Raw genomic sequence first — 20057 nt, forward strand, 5'->3', positions numbered from 1 at the left:
AAGATCTCTGATGGAGATATACAAGATGAATGTTGTTTTCATACCTGCCAACACAGCATCCATTGTGTAGCTCATGGAACAAGGAATAATTTTGACCTTGAAGTCTTACTATTTAAGTACATTTCATAAAGCTACAGCTGCCGTAGCTAGAGTGATTCCTCTGATGGATCTGAGCAAAGTAAATTGAAAACTTTCTGGAAAGGATTAGCTATTCTAGATGTAACTTAAACATTTGTGATTCATGGGAGGAGGTCAAAATATCAACATTAATATGAGTTTGGAAGAAGTTGATTTCAACCCTCATATATGACTTTGAGGGATGCAAGACTACAGTGGAGCAAGTAACTGTAGATGTGGTAGAAATAGGAAGAAAGCTAGAATTAGAAGTAGAACCTGAAGACTGGGTGCCATGGCTCACGCCTGTAATCCTAGCACTTTGGGAGGCCAAGGCAGGTGGATCACTTGAGGTCAGGAGTTCAAGGCCATCCTGGCCAACATGGTGAAACCCTGTCTGTACTAAAAATACAAAAATTAGCCGGGCGTGGTTGTGCAAGCCTGTAATCCCAGATACTCAGGAGGCTGAGCCAGGAGAATCGCTTGAACCTGGGAGGTGGAGGTTGCAGTGAGCGAGATGGCAACACTGCATTCCAGCCTGGGCAACAGAGCAACACTCTGTCTCAAAAAAAAAAAAAAAAAAAAAAGTGGAACCTGAAGATGTAACTGAATTGCTGCAATCTCACGATAAAACCTGATCAGATGAGAAGTTGCTTCTGTAGCGAAGAAAGTGGTTTCTTGAGAGGGAGTCTACTCGTAGTGAAAACAGCGTGAACATTATTGAAATGACAACATAGGATTTAGAATATTACGTCAGTAAAGCAGTAGCAGGGTTTGAGAAGGTTGACTCCAATATCAAAAGAAGTTTTACTGTGGGTAAGATGCTATCAAACAGCATTGCATATTACAGAGAAATCTTTCATGAAAGGAAGAGTCAATCAATGTGTCAAACTTCATTGCTGTCTTATTTTAAGAAGTTGCCACAGCCACCCCAACCTTCAGCATCTGCCACTCTGATTGTCAATATTAAGGCAAAAATCTCAGCAAAAAGAATCAAACTCAGTGAATGCTCAGATGACTGTTAGCATTTTTTAAAGCAATAAAGTATTTTATTTTATTTATTTAATTTTGTTGTTGTTGTTGTTTTTTGAGACAGAGTCTCGCTCTGTCACCAGGCCGGAGTGCAGTGGCGCGATCTCAGCTCACTGCAACCTCTGCCTCCCAGGTTCAAGCAATTCTCCTGCCTCAGCCCCCCAGGTAGCTGGGATTACATGCACCCGCCACCACACCTGGCTAATTTTTTGTATTTTTAGTAGAGATGGGGTTTCCCCATGTTGGCCAGGCTGGTCTTGAACTCTTGACCTCAGGTGATTCATCCGCCTCAGCCTCCCAAAGTGTTGGGATTACAGGCGTGAGCCACTGCGCCCAGCCACAATAAAATACTTTAAGGTATATACATTGTTTTTTAGACATAATAGCTTTTGTGTACTTAACAACAGTATAGTATAAACATAACTTTTTTTTTTTAAGTTCCAGGGTACATGTGCAGGATGTGTAGGTTGGTTACACAGGTAAATGTGTGCCATGGTGGTTTGCTGCACCTGTCAACCCATCACCTACATATTAAGCCCAGCATGCATTAGCTATTTTTCCTGATGCTCTCCCTTCACCCCCTACCCCATAGGCCCCAGTCTATTCCCCTCCCCATGTCTGTTAAATGTAACTTTTATATGTACTTGGAAACCAAAAAAAAAAAAAATGGTGGCTCATTTTATTCCAGTATTCACTTTATTGCAGTCGTCTGGAACTGAACCCACAGTTATCTCCAAGGTATTCCTGTAATTGGTAAAGAAGGTGACAAATCACTTATTTTAGTGAGGGGGGGGAGATGTTTGGTAGTTTGTGTTGCACAGTGACCTTGTCTGACATGGATGTTTTATGAGATACTATTTTTTTCTTAAGGCAACGTGGTGACAGAACATCAGATAGTCTGATAGCATGAGATTAGCTCTTGAACATCGGGAGCTGCTTTTTTTTTTTTTTTTTTTTCCCCTCAGTCTAATTGTTGTGTCTTTATAGGTATTCTTTTTTTCTGTGGCTGCTTTTAAGATTTTTTTTCTCATTGTCTTTTATTTTCATTAGTTTTCCTGTGATGTATCTAAGTGTAGTTTTTATTTATTCATCTCAGAGTTCCAGGTGCTCCCAGAAGCTTTGGCTTGATGTGTTTTGTCAGTTTTACAAAATTCTCAGTGATTATCTCAAGTATTGCTTCTGTCTTATATTCTCTCTTCTTTCCTTCCGGGATTCCAACTAGATGTTGGAATGTATGTGTGATCTTTTACCATATCAGTTTCAGCTCTTACTCTTTTCTCTATTTTCCATCCTTTTGTCTCCCCTGGCTCTATTCAATATACTTTGTTTTGACCTTTTTCTAGTTCACTAATTATCTCTTTAACTGTATCAACTTTTTGGTTTGTTACATAGTGGCCAGAGCATATGGTCTACAGTGATTTCTGTTTCTGTTGGAAGCTTCTCAGTGGTCATTGTAATACATTCTCAGATTTTATAAATGTTCTGTGTTTTGAAAAAAAGAATGTCTAGTTGTTGTATAGACCTCTCCCTATATGTTTGATCAGTGGTCTACATACTTTTTTCTTCACACACCTCTTAAAATAATTTTGGAAAACTATGGTATTTTTAAGTTGGCATCTGACATTTTTGTCACAAGTGAGAATAATTACGTTTATACAGTATATTGTATGCATAATTTACATCTCATTTCTTCAGAATCTTTATACTGTAGATTTAATTCATTAAGGTTACAGAAAATGTCTGCCTTGTAACATTTAACAAAGCCAGTCTTCACAGCTAAACTAAGGTGACCCTTTGTCAGTAAAAATGGCTTCATTTTTAAAATTCAAATAAATGTATTTGTATCACTGTTGATGACCTTTTCATTTCTGAATTTTAATTCTAAGACTGGGAGTCAGGGAGAGGGGTGAGAGAGAGAAGTATGGAGAGAGAGAGACAGATACTGAACTCTTCCCTTGAGCTGTTTTTTGATTAACTAAGACTGTGTAGCCTTCAAATTTTCCTATTATGTGCTTTGCTGCAATGGCCTTCTGCCTAAGGAGCTCTGTATTCTCAAACCTTTTATTTGGTTCCCCAAAGGTTTTTACACACTGGAGCATTTGCACAATGCTAAGATTCTGGGCAGCTCTCTTCTTGACCCTTGAGGTATTCAGTTAGCAAGATAGATAGAAATCTTTGCCTTTGAAACTTAGTTTTAGAGGAGGGATGCACAAACTACAACCACAGTAAATAAATATATTGTATAGTGTGTTAGACGGTGTTAAGTGTTATGGGAGGCGGGGGAAGGGATAAACTAGTATAAGTAGATTTGAGAATGCCAGCAGTGTAGAGAAGGTAAGGGTTTTGGGGTGTCAGTTTTTACCTAGAGTGGTCCAGGTTGGCGTTATTCAGAAGATAATGATTGAGCAAAGACTTAAACCAAGGTGAGATAGTTTGCCATGTGACTATCTGGGAGAAAGAGCATTCCATCTGAGGGAATAGTCAATGCTAAGGCCTTACGCTAGTAGAGAACATATTGAAGAATAGTAAAAACAAAACAACAACAAAAAAGCCAGTGTGTCTACAGCAGAGTGAGTGAGTTGGGGAGAGGAGTAGGAAACGAAGTCAAAGGGTTACTAGGTGGTATCTCTCTGTAGGTCCTTTCAGGTCATTGTAAGGGCTTTCCCTTTTTTACCTGAGAAAAACAGGGAGTCATTTTAGAGTTTTGAGGGACACTATATGTATGGATCACTCTGATTGCTGTGTTGAGAATAGATGGTAAGTGGGTAAGGATCTGTCCTTGTACTAATACCAGATTAGTCAGCTGATGAAGTCCTAGTGGATCTGTGTATAGCAATGATGAGAAGTGATTGGATTCTGGATGTATTTTGAAGATAATAGCAGTATGAGTTCCTGATGGTTTAGATATGAGGTGTGAGTAAACAAGAACAGTGAAGGTTGCTCCAAGGTTATTGGCCTGAACAACTGATACAGATGAGGAAGGCTGCTAGATATGTGTTTGGGAACCTTTCTTTTGTACAGTGAGAGAAGGGTGATCTTTAAAAGGGAGATGGGTAAGAAGAACTAGAGTATTGTAAATATTACATCCAGATCAGTTTTAGGGAAAGAGTACATATGGAAGTTGAGGAACTAGAAATTAATGCTTGACCTGCATACTCTTTGAGAAGTCTGTCTGTACTTTCAGGAGCATACATAGCCCAGTTTGAAGACCACTGTTCAGATCAACCTTAGTAATTATGTTATTAAAATCTTCTATATTCGTCTCTACTTTTGAAGTCTGCTTGATTTGTTAACCTTTGGGAGAAGCGTTTAAAGCCTCCCTCTGTGGCTGTTGATTTGTCAGTTTTTCTTTGTACTTGTAAAAGTTTTTTATTTTTATATTTTATAGCCATTTTGTTGTGTGCCAAGAGATCCATGAATATCTCTTCATGGTGGATTATATATTATACTTTATTAATTTATAAGATTCATCATTACCAGGCCTAGTACTTAATATCCTCAGGTTCTATAAACTAGTATGTTTTCAATAAAGAAACACAATCTGCTTTTGGGAGGAGGCTGACAAAACACTTTGAAATTAAAAAAATCACTAACAATAACAACAACAAAGCACTATTATTAGCACTATTTCTTTTCTTTTCTTTTCTTTTTGAGATGGACTCTCACTCTGTCGCCGAGGCTGGAGTGCAGTGGCGCGATCTCGGCTCACTGCAACCTCTCCTCCCAGGTTCAAGCAATTCTGCTGCCTCAGCCTCCTGAGTAGCAGGGACTACAGGCACACGGCACCACACCCTGTGAATTTTTTATATTTTAGTAGAGACAGGGTTTCACCATGTTGCCCAGGCTGGTCGTGAACTCCTGAGCTCAGGCAGTCTGCCCACCTTGGCCTCCCAAAGTGCTGGGATTACAGGCGTGAGCCACTGCGCCCGGCCCCAGCACTATTTTTTTGAATCAATAAATGAACAACAAAAAGGATTCAGGAACGGTGTTTGGTGGTATAAGCAAACATTCTCCTTAGCCACATACTGGGAATCCTGTTGCTAAAAACACGCAAATTTAGCTGCTAACTAAAAATCGGTAACATACATTCAACCCTGGATATCCATGTGGGATTAGTTCCATGACCCTGCAAGAATACCAGACTCCAATGATGCTCCAGACCTTTATATAAAATGATGTTGTATTTGCATATAATCTATACACATCCTCCCATGTATGTTAAACCATCAATATATTTCTTTGTAATACCTAATACAGTGTAAATGCCAAATAGTTGTTATACTTCATTGGTTTCTTATTTGTATTTTTTATTCTTGTAATTTTATTTTTTATTTCTTTTGATCTGAGTTTGGTTGAATCTGAGGATGCAGAACCCACAGAGAGAGCCAAGTATATTTTTGTTAAGACAATAATGTGAGAGAGAAGCACACTAATATATTTTGTTTCAAGAAAAGCAAATTTCTTGTATTTGAATTATTACCATCCTAAATTAAGATACTTGTAGAATAGTGATTATCTTGAAGTATTTTTCTTAGATGATAATTGGATTTTTTCTGGTTTCAGAAAAATAAACTGAGCAAGGATAATAACATTTCAAGAGTTCACATTTAATACAAAACATTTCTTTGAAGTAGCACTTTCAGTTTTGTTTTGTTTTTTAGTTCTCAAAGATGTCATACTTTTCCATGTGAATATATGGAATAAATATATTCAAATATATAAATATATAAATTCAATATATAAGTTTGAATTTACATAGTAGAGTTTGAATGTATATAATACAGGTGAGAGGTTAAATACTCATTATAGATTATTACAGATTTACAGAAATTTGTTTACGATTTAAATCCTTCCTTCAATAGATTAAATTGTAAATAGTGAAATAATTCAATCCTGGATGTCATATTATTCAAGTTCTATTTCTCATTAGACTTTAATTTTACATTTTCTAAATATGAGATTAAGCAAATTAATTTATGGAACTTTTATAATGACAGATTATTAAAATCTACAGAAGTTTAAGAAATCTACATATTAAATAAAATCTGTGAACCTTTGAATTTGAAAAACTTAATTGCTGAGGTATTAGAAGGAAACTAGTATACATTCGTTATGTTCCAAGCATCAGGCTAGACATGCTGGTAAGGGCTCTGTTGGTCATCTTTTCCCAAAAATGAAATACAGTTGACCCTTGAACAACGAGCTTGAACTGTGCAGGTCCACTTAAACGTGGATTTTTTTTCGATGAATATAGTCGGCTTTCTGTATCTGTGGGTTCTGCATCCACATCCAAACCAAACGCAGATAAAAAATACAGTCTTCATGGCATGTGAAACCTACATATAAGGAGGGCTTGCTTATCTTATCCATAGATGGTGTCAAGTGCGGGGACTTAAGTATGTATAGATTTTGGTATCCACCAGGGTTTTAGAACCAATCCACCATGGATACTGAGGGATGACAGTAGTTTCATCCGCATTAACAATCTATTAAGGCACCAGTCATCTCTTCAGCTGTTGTAAGGAATCCCTTTAAAGCCACCATGTTTGCATTTGCAGTCATGCCACTAACTTTGTTGTGCATACTGTAATGTGCCTTGATCCTGTGGAATATACATGGTTGGGGCAAAAGCTTCATTAACAGCACTTTGAACATTCTTAGCTTTTAAGTTCTTCAACAAATTCCTAGCATTTCCTGAATAAACATTAAGCAAACAGATATCTGACTTGTTGCTGATTCTATACTCTAAAACCATTCTTTTATTTCTTTATGTCTTGATAATTGTTGTGAAATTTATAGGTATAGCAGTTTTTTCAATGGTGAAATTGTCTTTGCCCTTTAAAATTATTTCTATTCTGAAGCAATTTATTCCATATGCATATATATTTATCTCACTTCTTTGAGTATAATTGTCTCTATTTTCATTTATATAATTACATACAGTCCGTGACTTACAATGACAATGATTCAATTTTGTGATGGTGCAGAAGCAATGTGCATTCAGTAGAGACTGTATTTTTAATCTTATCTTTTATTTTTTATTATAAAATTTTTATAGACTGTCAGATTATTTTGGCCAATTGTAGGCTAATGTAAGTACGTATAAGTAGGCTAAGCTACAATGTTCAATAGTTTGGGTGTATTAAATGCATTTTCAACATGATGTTTTCCATTTATCATGGGTTTATTGGGAGGTAACCCTGTTATATGTAAAGGAGCATCTGTATATGCTTTGTATTCCTAGGACTTTCAACACTCTCACTTTTCTTGCATTTATTAGACATGATAGTTTAGTATGTATATAATATTTCAAAACTGAACATAAACAGCAGACCCATCATAGGTTAAAGAATACCCAGAAGGCTCAAAGTAAAATGACAATTTATGGCATAATACTCTGTGGAGGGCAAAGTTGACACACTGCCCCTGGAGTATGGGATTGACATACTTTAGCTACATTGGTTTCTTTGAAAGTTTCACAGTTAATGATTTGAACAGGTATGTTTTATAGTGAACTGACCCAAGTTACACAAATGTGGTCAAAATGTTTGATCAGTTACATATATATCACTCATTTCAAATGCTTAAATGCTTAAATTCGTCTTGTTGGAGCCACGTGCATATATGTCTATTACGATGTAAGCTGAGACCATCACTTATTCTAATTACATGAAAGCATAAACAACACAACAGTCATTCTGTGCTAACTATGACTTAGCATTCTCCTTTGGTTGCAGCTGTAATTTATTGCCTTCTTCCAGTTGCAGAATTCTTCATTAGCAAATTATTGTTTGATTAGTGAACATCCATTTGATTTTCTACTGTTGATTCTCATTGTTAAATAATTTTGCCATGTCTTTAAAGTTATGTCTTTGTAGGGCCTCCCTGTCCCCCTTGCCTTCATCCACACAGTTACCTGCTTCCGTTTACCATATGGGAGCTTCTTTAGATGTGTTAGATTACATTTAGTATTTACTATACTTTGCAGTAAGAATGATCTTGAGTTATTAGGTGTTTATGGTCTGGTACCTAACTTTGTAACATCTGTCTTCCTGTTAAAAAGTGAGGATGGTACATGGCATCAGGAACAAGCTGTTCAACAGGTTCAGTGTAATTTGTTTGCTTTATTTTTTTTTATTGCAATCTATATATCAAACTCAGTGCCTTTTTTGTTTTGTTTTGTTTTGTTTTTTGGTATTGCCAAGAGGAAAAAAAAATCTCTGGCTGTAACATTGAGTTTTCATGATACAGTTAGCTCCGTGGCAGTGTGTTGGTCATTTAATGCCATATTTTCATTGTTCAAAAATCAATTTATTGACAGATCATAAGTTAACTAAAGGATTATTTCAGGTAATTGTGAGTTTAGAGAATACTTCTAAGGCTCAGTAGTGTAATTCTCCAGTTTTTAGGTCATTATTTCAAATAATGTTAAATGTTAATTATGTAATAACTAAGTACTAAACATTTGTAGTACATATTAGAAGGGACCTTAGAAATCATGTTATTCTATCCCCAACTCCATATTCCTGTCTGTAATGTTCTTGACAAGTAAGCAGTCTAACCTGCTGAACCATTTTATTATTTGGCTTGGTTTTAAAGTCAGTCTCATGCTGGATACCCTTACAAGTGTTCTGTATTTTTTTAGTGTTTCTTCTCAATGTGACACCCAGAATAAGTTATTACCTGGATGATACATTCTGTCTTCTCTTGAATTGAGCACTAGGTGAGATTTAGGTATATGTGTTTGTACATTGTATATGGTATATATAGGTTTAAATGCTGCAATAATTTTAAATATAATATTTGAGTTAATTAAGATCTGTTTTGCAGTTAGACTGACACTTGTGAATGGTTTTCTCTTCTTGACCCAGTCTCATACATTACTAACTGAAGTTGTCATGTATTCGCAAGGATAATTTAAATGAACATAGGGTTTGTGAAAACCTGACAGATCCTAACTATAATTCACCTAGTGGGCAGCATTATAATTTATTTATAGCTGTGTAATATAGCAGTTAATGAACTAATATACAATGAGGGCAAATTGTACTATATTTTTGCATGAAATTATACAACACAACAAAGGTTGGCATTATGTAGTTAAGTACCCACAAAATGTTAACCTACTTGCAATAAATACAATTAATAATGTACATAAAAGAATGAAATTAAGCTAATTTTCTATCAGAAAAGAATTATTCGTGAACAGAAAGTGGACAGCATAGATTTGATGACAGAAAGGTTGTATCTAATCTGAATTACTGAGTGACCTAGGAAGCTTGCTCAGAGGGATTACAGAATAATTATGTTAATATGCAATTATCACCTCATTTCTTCTGTAGTAACCTCAAGATGTAGTGTAGTGAGGGTGTTATAGCAAGTGCTGATAGTTTGCAAAAATACTGATGTTTGAGATTTCTGAGACAATAAGTCTAGCTTGAGGCATATAAGTGATGATCTGTCATCTTGAAGACAGATCTGACCTTTGTACAATTTTTTTAGTGCTCACAGTATATAACTAGAGGCAGTATAGCTGTAGAACTCATTATGATTTTCTAGAAATTGAAATATATTTTATGTAGATTTAAAGTTCTATTTGCAGCTTTTTAAAAAGGCGTGTGAATTTTTTTAAAGACTATTTTAAAAACCAGTTAAAAGAAAAATTCTATGGTTATATGATTATATGGGGAAGATTTAGTAATGGTGTCTAAACAGTGTTTAAAAATCTTAATTGATATATAAGGAGTCCAAACATGAGTTTATTTATCTTAATTTATTAGCTTCTGTTTTTTAAACTTAATGAATAATGCCCACCTTCAAATATGTTCCTACTTTGTTATAGTAACCTAAACTGGTATTGATGTCGCTGTTATATATACATTTGACTATACAAAGGTAGTTGAAAAACTATTTGAGATGGTGTAAAATTAACTCAGGTCAAATGCTTTCTTGCCTAGATGCCACATAACCCAACATGAATGTAGTAAAATAATTTTTGATGGTGTTAAAATTCTGTATCAATTATTCAGTGCAACAGATTTTGATGATCCATTGTTCTGCATTGTATCTCAGCACAACAGCTATGAGTCTTGAGTACTGTTACTAAGAAGAAGTATATTTGGAGCATTGTATAATTAGAATATATTCTGAACATTTTAATTGTTCCTAAAATAACTACCCACAAAATGTTAATCTACTTATAGTAAATACAGTTAATAATGTACATAAAAGAACAAAATTAAGCTAATTTTCTCTCAGTAAAGAATTACTCGTGAACAGAAAGTGGACAGTATAGGTTTGATGACAGGAAGGTTGTATCTAATCAGAATTACCGAGTGACCTAGAAAGCTTCCTAAGTCAACTTTTGTAACATATTTTCAAACTGATGCAGAAGGTAACGTCTTTTATTTTTGAGTAGAGATAATTATTAATTTGGGGGTAAGCCATATTTTATTATGTGGATGTGAAGGAAAACTTTAATTGTTAAAGACTTCATTTTATATTTTAACAATATTTAATCTGATTTTTTTTTTGCTAGATGTGTTTTGTAGATAAAATATCTGTTATGCACATATATTTTTTCTATGTTTTTGAACAAAACAGGTTGATATCTTCAGAATGTGAACTTACGGAAAGCTCTTATAAAGCCATTCTGGTAATGAGGATGCAGTCTCCAAGCTGACATGATGTTCTCATAGTTTGTCACCCTGCTGTTCAGGGGGTACCAATGAAGTTGCTTTAAATGGGAAGCGTCTGTTCCATCTCTAAACCTCTAACACCAGAACAGATGGGTGGAACATAGAACATGGAAGGTTTTACCTCTGAAGTGGTAACAGTGAAGCCACTCATTAACACTGAATTTACCACTTCGTTAGCAACATTGCTTCCTGTTGAGAAAAACTAATATAGGCTTTCAAATTGACTTAGCATATATTTGTCCACCTCTGTCATTATAATAAGTGGGAACGGAAAGGAAAGTAACTGTCTTTCAAGCTAGTTTTTTGTCGTTTGTTTCAGATTTATGAGATTGTTGCTATTGAAGCATTTTATGTTTTCTACCTAATTTAATGAGAAATATCAGGAATGAATAGTAGTGTAGCATTAAGGCTTGCTTTTCTTTCCCTTGACATTTGCACACCCTTTCCTAACACATGTTTATGTGCTGCCCATTTTTAACTTCTGTGTATGTGATGTAGAGACTCCTGCTGGGTGATGCATTAGCACCATTTTGGAGTGATATCATTGAGTGTGATCTTATTGGAAGTCTATTTTTATTACCACAGAAGTTTGCCAATCTCAAAACAGAATTCTAAAACCTACGAGGGGTGGAAAAAATTGTTGTTGGTATAAATAACAATGTCAAAGATACTGGTAATAGGTATTTGTTGTATTAAATAACATTTTATGGAAAGAATAAGATCAGATTATAAGTGCTTGTTCTAAATTATAAAATAAGAAAAAGGTAAGAACAATTTTATTATTTTTTTATTTTTTATTTTTTGAGACGGAGTCTCACTCTGTCGCATAGGCTGGAGTGCAATGGCGCAATCTTGGCTCACTGCAAGCTCTAGCTCCTGGGTACACGCCATTCTCCTGCCTCAGCCTCTCGAGTAGCTGGGACTACAGGCACCCACCACCACGCCTGGCTAATTTTTTCTATTTTTAGTAGAGACGGGGTATCACCGTGTTAGCCAGGATGGTGTCGATCTCCTGACCTTGTAATCCACCCGTCTCGGCCTCCCAAAGTGCTGGGATTACAGGAGTGAGCCACCACGCCCGGCCTAAGAACAATTTTATTATTCTTGAATTAGATTTAATGTTTTACAAAACATGAAATTGGTACCCTTAAAGGATAGTAGAAATATTGAACTATATTGAACATGTTTTGATTTCTAAATGTTAGATTGTAAGGTCCTGTTGCCCTAAAATAGTATTACTTGTTATGCAAATTAAAAATATTGCAAAAGAAAAATATACAGGCTTCATTCTTTATCTGAGAGCAAGAACCTAACTTGTCTTGTTTACCATTATATCTGGAATACGGCAACAATGCATGGTACAACTAAGTGCTTAGGAAATATTTGGAGAATAACTGCAAAAAAGGAGAAGAAATATGGAAGCTTATGCCAGTACTTCAATTAGTTAATACCTGGGGTTGCCAAATAGATATTTTGAGGACCTTATTGTAATTACTGAGTTAATAAATCAGAACCTGATGGAACTTGTATTTGAATGGGGTATCCAAATTTCATAGGAACAAAACTGTTTTTCTTCTTTACACTTTAGGAACTTTTACTTTGAGTTTTGAAATTGTGTTTTTATTAATCCAATACTTATTCAGTCTTTTATTCAACAAATATTGCCTGAGCACCTATGCCAAGTGATGTACTAGGTTCTAGAGATATGATAGTGACTAGATTACATTCCCAGCCCTCAAAGAGCTGACATTCTTTGAAGAAGGCAGATACTTTCAATGTGGCCATTTCTAAGAGCAGGAAAAGAACAGGTTGCAAGGGAACTTTTCATAGTGGGGGTAGGCATTACAGTCCTGGTGTGAATGGACCCCAAACATTCAGAAATACTGTTTCCTTTAAAAATATTGTACTTTTTTCTCATAATGATTAAATATTTTATCAAAAATGCCTAGAAAAGTTTTATCTACATTTTATATGAAATAAATTTAAAACATATGGTTATGCTATTCTATTGTAAAATGTGTTAGGCCATTGCACTAGACCACCAGATCATAAGTGGGATAACTGCTTTTAGACAATGCCTAAATTTGGGGCCCCACATATGAAAGTTTGACATGAAACTTCATTAATTTTAACTTTAGTAAAGTTAAAATTTGCTTTACTAAAATTTAGTTAACTTTACTAAAGTTAAAATTATAGTTAAGGTTAATTTGAATAAGGAATGAATGAAACTATGAATAAAGCATTTTTACAATTGATAGAATGTTAGGAGAACATTAAGCATCTTGAGAGCAAAGCAGTCTTTTAAAAAGGAGTATTTCATACATAAAACGTTGATGTTGATAGCAAATATGTTCATTCAATAAAGTTATTTACTGAATGGTGTTTTGTTACCTTCCTTCAGGAATGAACTTATAAGTGACAAATCTTTTACTTCTCTGCAATATTTGATAATTTATATTATTCTCTAGAATAGAGTGACTGCCTCTGATAAACCTACTTAAGTGAAAGAATTTTCTTTGTATTAGCAATCTCCACGTGAGGTTTAAAATTTTTTCAGTCTGTAGCATATTTATATTGTTTTTGAGTCTGTATACATGTGTATCTGTGTGTATGCTGCTTTTCCCTAGTGTGTTTGTGTATGTTGCTTTTCCCTAGACATTTTGTATATATGACATATTGGATTGTTGTTGCCTAGCATGAAGAACAATATTAACTTTTGAGGTGCTTTTTAAATATTTCAGTATGTTTGTGTTCTTTCATTCTTGGAAAATTATTAGAATCTCAATATAAAGAGTAGAAAATTAAACTAATAAAAATATGTACTTTCAACTCTCCATACATTCTAATAATATTTTTTCTTTCATGCAAATCTAAATTTTTTTTTTCCATTTTCTAGACTAAATGTGTTAAATGGGCTTGCCAACAATATGGATGATTTGAAGATAAACACCGATATTACTGGTGCTAAAGAAGAACTCCTAGATGACAACAATTTTATCTCAGACAAAGAGAGCGGAGTTCATAAGCCAAAAGATTGTCAAACATCATTTCAGAAAAATAATACATTGACTCTGCCTGAAGAACTGTCAAAGGACAAATCTGAAAACGCCTTAAGTGGAGGCCAGTCTAGTCTATTTATACATGCTGGTGCTCCTACTGTTTCTAGTGAAAACTTTATCTTGCCTAAAGGAGCTGCTGTTAATGGACCAGTTTCACACTCCTCCTTAACTAAGACTTCCAATATGAATAAAGGCAGTGTTCCATTAACCACTGGACAACCTGTGGATCAGCCAACAACAGAGTCTTGTTCAGCTTTGAAGGTAGCAGCTGATCTTCAGCTGTCTACACCACAGAAACCAAGTCAACACCAAGTTTTATTTTTGTTATCAGATGTAGCACATGCTAAGAATCCCACCCATTCCAATAAAAAACTACCTACCTCTGCTTCAGTTGGTTGTGACATTCAGAATTCAGTAGGGAGTAATATAAAGTCAGACGGCACTTTAATAAATCAAGTAGAGGTGGGTGAGGATGGTGAAGATTTATTGGTGAAAGATGATTGTGTCAATACAGTAACGGGAATTTCCTCAGGTACAGATGGATTTAGGTCAGAAAATGATACAAACTGGGATCCCCAAAAAGAGTTCATTCAATTTCTTATGACTAATGAGGAAACAGTAGATAAAGCTCCACCTCATTCTAAAGTAGGTCTAGAAAAAAAAAGAAAGCGAAAAATGGATGTAAGCAAGATAACTCGTTATACCGAGGATTGCTTTAGTGATTCTAATTGTGTACCCAATAAATCAAAAATGCAAGAAGTAGACTTTCTAGAACAAAATGAAGAGCTACAAGCAGTAGACTCACAGAAATATGCATTATCAAAAGTGAAGCCTGAATCAACTGATGAAGACTTAGAATCTGTGGATGCCTTCCAACATCTAATTTATAACCCAGATAAGTGTGGAGAAGAGAGTTCACCTGTTCATACTAGCACTTTTCTTTCAAATACCTTAAAAAAGAAATGTGAAGAGAGTGATTCTGAGTCACCTGCTACTTTCAGTACCGAAGAGCCATCATTCTACCCCTGTACAAAGTGCAATGTGAATTTTAGGGAGAAGAAGCACCTCCACAGGCATATGATGTATCATTTAGATGGGAATAGTCACTTTCGCCATCTTAATGTCCCAAGGCCATATGCTTGTAGAGAATGTGGACGGACATTTCGAGATCGCAATTCACTTCTAAAACATATGATTATTCACCAGGAGAGAAGACAGAAGTTGATGGAGGAAATTCGTGAATTGAAAGAACTTCAGGATGAAGGAAGAAGTGCACGATTACAGTGTCCTCAGTGTGTGTTTGGTACCAATTGCCCTAAAACATTTGTGCAACATGCTAAAACCCATGAAAAAGATAAAAGGTACTACTGCTGTGAAGAGTGTAACTTCATGGCAGTGACAGAAAATGAATTAGAATGCCATCGAGGCATTGCACATGGGGCAGTGGTAAAATGCCCTATAGTCACTTCTGATATAGCCCAGAGAAAAACACAAAAAAAGACTTTCATGAAAGACTCTGTAGTAGGATCATCCAAAAAATCAGCTACCTACGTATGTAAGATGTGTCCTTTTACTACTTCAGCCAAAAGTGTTTTAAAAAAGCACATGGAGTACTTGCATTCATCATCATGTATTGATTCATTCGGTAGTCCTCTTGGACTTGATAAAAGAAAAAATGACATCCTTGAAGAACCTGTAGACAGTGATAGCACTAAACCATTAACTAAACAACAGTCAACCACGTTTCCAAAGAACTCTGCTTTAAAACAAGATGTGAAGCGAACATTTGGATCAACCTCACAATCAAGTAGTTTTTCAAAAATTCATAAGCGGCCACACAGAATACAGAAAGCTCGGAAAAGCATTGCCCAGTCAGGTGTAAACATGTGCAATCAAAACAGCTCTCCTCATAAGAATGTTACAATTAAAAGCAGCGTTGACCAAAAACCTAAGTATTTCCATCAAGCAGCAAAAGAAAAGTCTAATGCCAAGGCAAATAGCCACTATTTGTATAGACACAAATATGAAAACTATAGGATGATCAAAAAATCAGGTGAATCATATCCTGTGCATTTCAAAAAAGAAGAAGCTAGTTCATTAAATTCTTTACACCTGTTTTCATCGTCAAGTAATTCTCACAACAATTTTATTTCAGACCCTCATAAGCCTGACACCAAAAGGCCTGAAAGCTTCAAAGATCACAGACGTGTAGCTGTAAAGAGAGTAGTTAAGGAATCTAAGAAGGAAAGCTCTGTTGGAGGGGAAGACTTGGATAGCTATCCAGATTTTTTGCATAAAATGACTGTTGTCGTTTTGCAAAAACTTAATTCTGCTGAAAAGAAAGATAGTTATGAAACAGAAGATGAAAGTTCCTGGGATAATGTTGAGTTAGGAGACTACACTACACAGGCCATAGAAGATGAAACCTATAGTGATATTAATCAAGAACATGTAAATTTATTCCCTTTATTTAAGAGCAAAGTGGAAGGTCAGGAGCCTGGAGAAAATGCTACTCTTAGTTATGACCAAAACGATGGCTTTTATTTTGAATACTATGAAGATGCTGGAAGTAACAACTTTTTGCATGAGATACATGATCCTCAGCATTTAGAAACTGCAGACGCTTCATTGTCAAAGCATAGTTCTGTTTTTCATTGGACTGATTTGTCTCTTGAGAAGAAATCATGTCCTTACTGCCCAGCAACATTTGAAACAGGTGTTGGGTTATCAAATCATGTCCGGGGGCATCTTCACAGAGCAGGATTAAGCTATGAAGCCCGTCATGTTGTATCACCAGAACAAATAGCCACAAGTGACAAAATGCAGCATTTCAAAAGAACTGGCACAGGAACACCTGTTAAACGAGTTAGAAAAGGTAAGTTCTCCATGGGAATGATTTGGGCTGATAGGTCTGTGTTCTAATTCTGAAGATTTAAAAGTTTTGTTTGAATTTAGTCTTGATTAGAATCATAATTTTATGTTTCAGAATTAACTCATTTTAGGGTGGTGAGTTTATATAAGAAAGTCTGATATTACTCTTAAAAATTTTTTTTTAGCTATAGAGAAGTCTGAAACCACTTCTGAACACACTTGTCAGCTCTGTGGTGGTTGGTTTGATACTAAAATTGGATTATCAAATCATGTTAGAGGCCACTTGAAAAGACTTGGAAAGACCAAATGGGATGCTCACAAATCTCCAATCTGTGTTCTGAATGAGATGATGCAAAATGAAGAAAAATACGAAAAAATCTTAAAGGCATTGAACAGTCGTCGTATTATTCCCAGACCATTTGTAGCTCAAAAACTTGCATCAAGTGATGACTTTATATCTCAAAATGTTATACCTCTTGAAGCATACCGTAATGGCCTAAAGACTGAAGCTCTGTCAGTGTCTGCATCAGAAGAAGAGGGGCTGAATTTCTTAAATGAATATGATGAAACAAAACCAGAACTGCCCAGTGGGAAAAAGAATCAGTCTCTTACACTCATAGAACTTCTTAAAAATAAAAGGATGGGAGAAGAAAGGAATTCTGCTATTTCTCCTCAAAAGATCCATAATCAGACAGCAAGAAAGAGATTCGTTCAGAAATGCATTCTTCCATTAAATGAGGATAGTCCGTTGATGTATCAGCCACAAAAAATGGACTTGACTATGCACTCAGGTAAGAAGACGTTTATGACTATGCTATACACAGTTTAAATGCAGTTCAATTATGCCTTCTTTAATGGAATCTGTGTGGAAAATACTTTCTCACAATCTTCTTGTTTAAGCTGCTTTTTTTTTTTTTTACAGAGCACAGATTGGTTATTCTACTGTCATTTCTGTATAACTCATCAATTGATGCTCATTAGCACTGAGTTCTCTGTGCCTCTTTTCTTGATCTGAATGTGAGGTGAGAACAAAAGCAGAAGAAAACCCCACACACACACAATAAAAACAACAAACAAAAAGCTGATCTGTAAAAATAAAACTTGCTCTGGCTGGAGGATGGTTGTGGATGGGAGGTTGATGTTCAAAAGCATAGCATTATTGAAAAGGCATACCTCTGTCATATTTTTGCCAGTTCTCCAAGGTGATCATGTTTTCAAGATTTAGCTGTTGGTTTTTCCACTGCTTAGGTAAAACAAAACAGACTCTTAAAGCTGAATGGATTGGTGTCTGTTGTGATTAACCCAAAGAAACATCTCCCTCTCCAGTTCCTCATTGTATCGCAGAATAGTTTGGTTTTGGAGAACAGTTGTGAACATAAACGTATTTGTTTGGGGTTTTAGGTTTTAAGATAGTGCTCTAATGGAACAGAGCTTAGTGCTTGTGCACCAATAGTTTTTCCTTTTGAAAGGAATATTTTGTATGTATTGGCAAATAATATGGCAGATAAAGTAGCCAAACTTTATTCAGTATTGCCAAGTGTGGTTTATACTTTTAGACTAGAAAAATTTTAAGTGTCTTTTCTAGATTCTTTTTGAAGGTTAATAATGTTGAAGGTTTATGTAAATGGTCTCATGATTAGAGCTCTAAGTTGAATGTGTCAGAGGTAATAGTTAATGGATTAATAACGAGTAACATTACCATAAAGTAATGTTGTTTATTTGCTTTGGGGCAGACATTGTGATATCCCAAATAGTTGTAATGCAATTTTGATTTAAGGAACGATAACTTTGTATTGCAAGTGGTCTGGAAAGCAGTTTATCTTGTATGAGTTTCTGTTTAATACGGCTTTTTCTTTCGAATAAAGAGTCTCTGAAAGTCAATAGCTTTCTCAATATTTTTTCAGAAGGATGAAATGCAGGGAAGATGTGTTAGCTGTGTTGACCAAGGGGTAGTATACTTCAGAGATGGAAAGCATATTTGTGGCTATCACAGTAATGCTGAAGAAACCAATTGAAATGTGTTGGGGGAGTGAGGATTGTCTGAGAAGTTAGGAGTTCCTTATTGTTTGAACATGTTTTTCCTGTGATGACTAAGATGTTAGCTTGTTGATCATTTATTTAGCACAAAGATTTTAGCAAAAAACTTTAAATCATTAACTTTCATTACTGATTGCGCATTCAGAGTAATGAACATAAAATACCCTAAATAAAATGTTGTGTCTAACAGCTGCTCAGTGGTGTGTTTTACCACCTTTTCTCCCAGCCTTCATCAGAAAGCCTAATTTAGTATTGAGACTTTTACGGTTTTGTGGGTAAAACACTTTAATTACCACTTTGTCAACTAGACTTTTTAATTCTTTTTATTGGTAATGTTGTAAGCTTTGAAACTTCTCAATAGAACCGTGGTGTTCAAATCACAGGATTGTATTGTAGGTTTAAGAAATAATCTGCGTAACACAGAAATCTGCAAGAAAGTGATAATAGGTGTTATATCCAGAGGAGCTCAAAGGTTCAAGTCACTCTTTTTCTACCTTTCCAAAGAGCATGAGTTGACTGTAAATACTAACTACAAACTAATAACAGTTAACTTAATTTCCCCTCCTTATTTTAAGTTAACCTATTTCATTGAACGTTTTGAAAACCATCTTTATTGTGGTGCTTTTCTACACTCTTTAAGCTAAGAAAATTTCACTTTTTGAAGTGAGAACTGGATTATAGTTTTCTTTTGAATGATAGGTATGCCTGTGAAGCTTAGAACATGTGTGCATTGCAATACGACGTTTACAAGTGCTGTTAGCCTGTCCAACCACTTACGCGCTTATGCACGAAAGAAGAGTGCTGGACTTTTGACTGGTACAGGTATGTTTGAACAGATATCACAGCAAGTCTGTTTGATACAATACACTTTTTTTTTTTCCACCAGACTGGTGTTAATTCAGATCATATTTATAGCTTTCTTTGGTAAGCTGCAGTTGAGTCTGAATACACATTAAATTTCAGCAACTTGTAAACTGTTAGATGTAATTCTAAGCAAGTTAATCTTTTTCTTTTGGCCCTTATCGACTTAAATTTGGGGGAAAAAAAATTAACCCAAGAGGTGTGGAACTTTTGAGTCTACCTTAATCTCATTTCTTTTTTAGAATACTATTTTTGATTTTTAAATTGATTTTAGATTCCAGTAAAACACCTCTCTTTATAGTTCTAGTCAGGCTCAGTGGTGTGCCACTATAGTCCCAGCTACTCATGAGGCTGGCAGGAGGATCACTTGAGCTCAAGAGTTAGA

At 35.3% G+C, this 20057-nt stretch overlaps 1 protein-coding gene across 27 annotated transcripts in view; it reads left to right on the plus strand.

Moving 5' to 3' along the window:
- Positions 1 to 20057, plus strand: part of ZNF644 (zinc finger protein 644) — a 108709-nt gene that overhangs the window by 68929 nt on the left and 19723 nt on the right. For 13 of the 27 annotated variants that reach the window (XM_054531331.2, XM_054531335.2, XM_054531329.2 and 10 more), the window contains 3 exons: positions 13741 to 16778; positions 16960 to 17565; positions 19511 to 19633. The exons of 8 other annotated variants lie outside the window; for them this stretch is intronic. In XM_054531331.2, the coding sequence (XP_054387306.1) occupies positions 13741 to 16778; positions 16960 to 17565; positions 19511 to 19633 (3767 nt within the window). The remainder of the gene's footprint in view (positions 1 to 13740; positions 16779 to 16959; positions 17566 to 19510; positions 19634 to 20057) is intronic. 6 more of the 27 variants (XM_024255787.3, XM_063728476.1, XM_063728483.1 and 3 more) reach the window with 1 other exon arrangement.

This window comes from Pongo abelii, chromosome 1 (assembly GCF_028885655.2).
Source record: "Pongo abelii isolate AG06213 chromosome 1, NHGRI_mPonAbe1-v2.0_pri, whole genome shotgun sequence".
NCBI lineage: Eukaryota > Metazoa > Chordata > Mammalia > Primates > Hominidae > Pongo > Pongo abelii.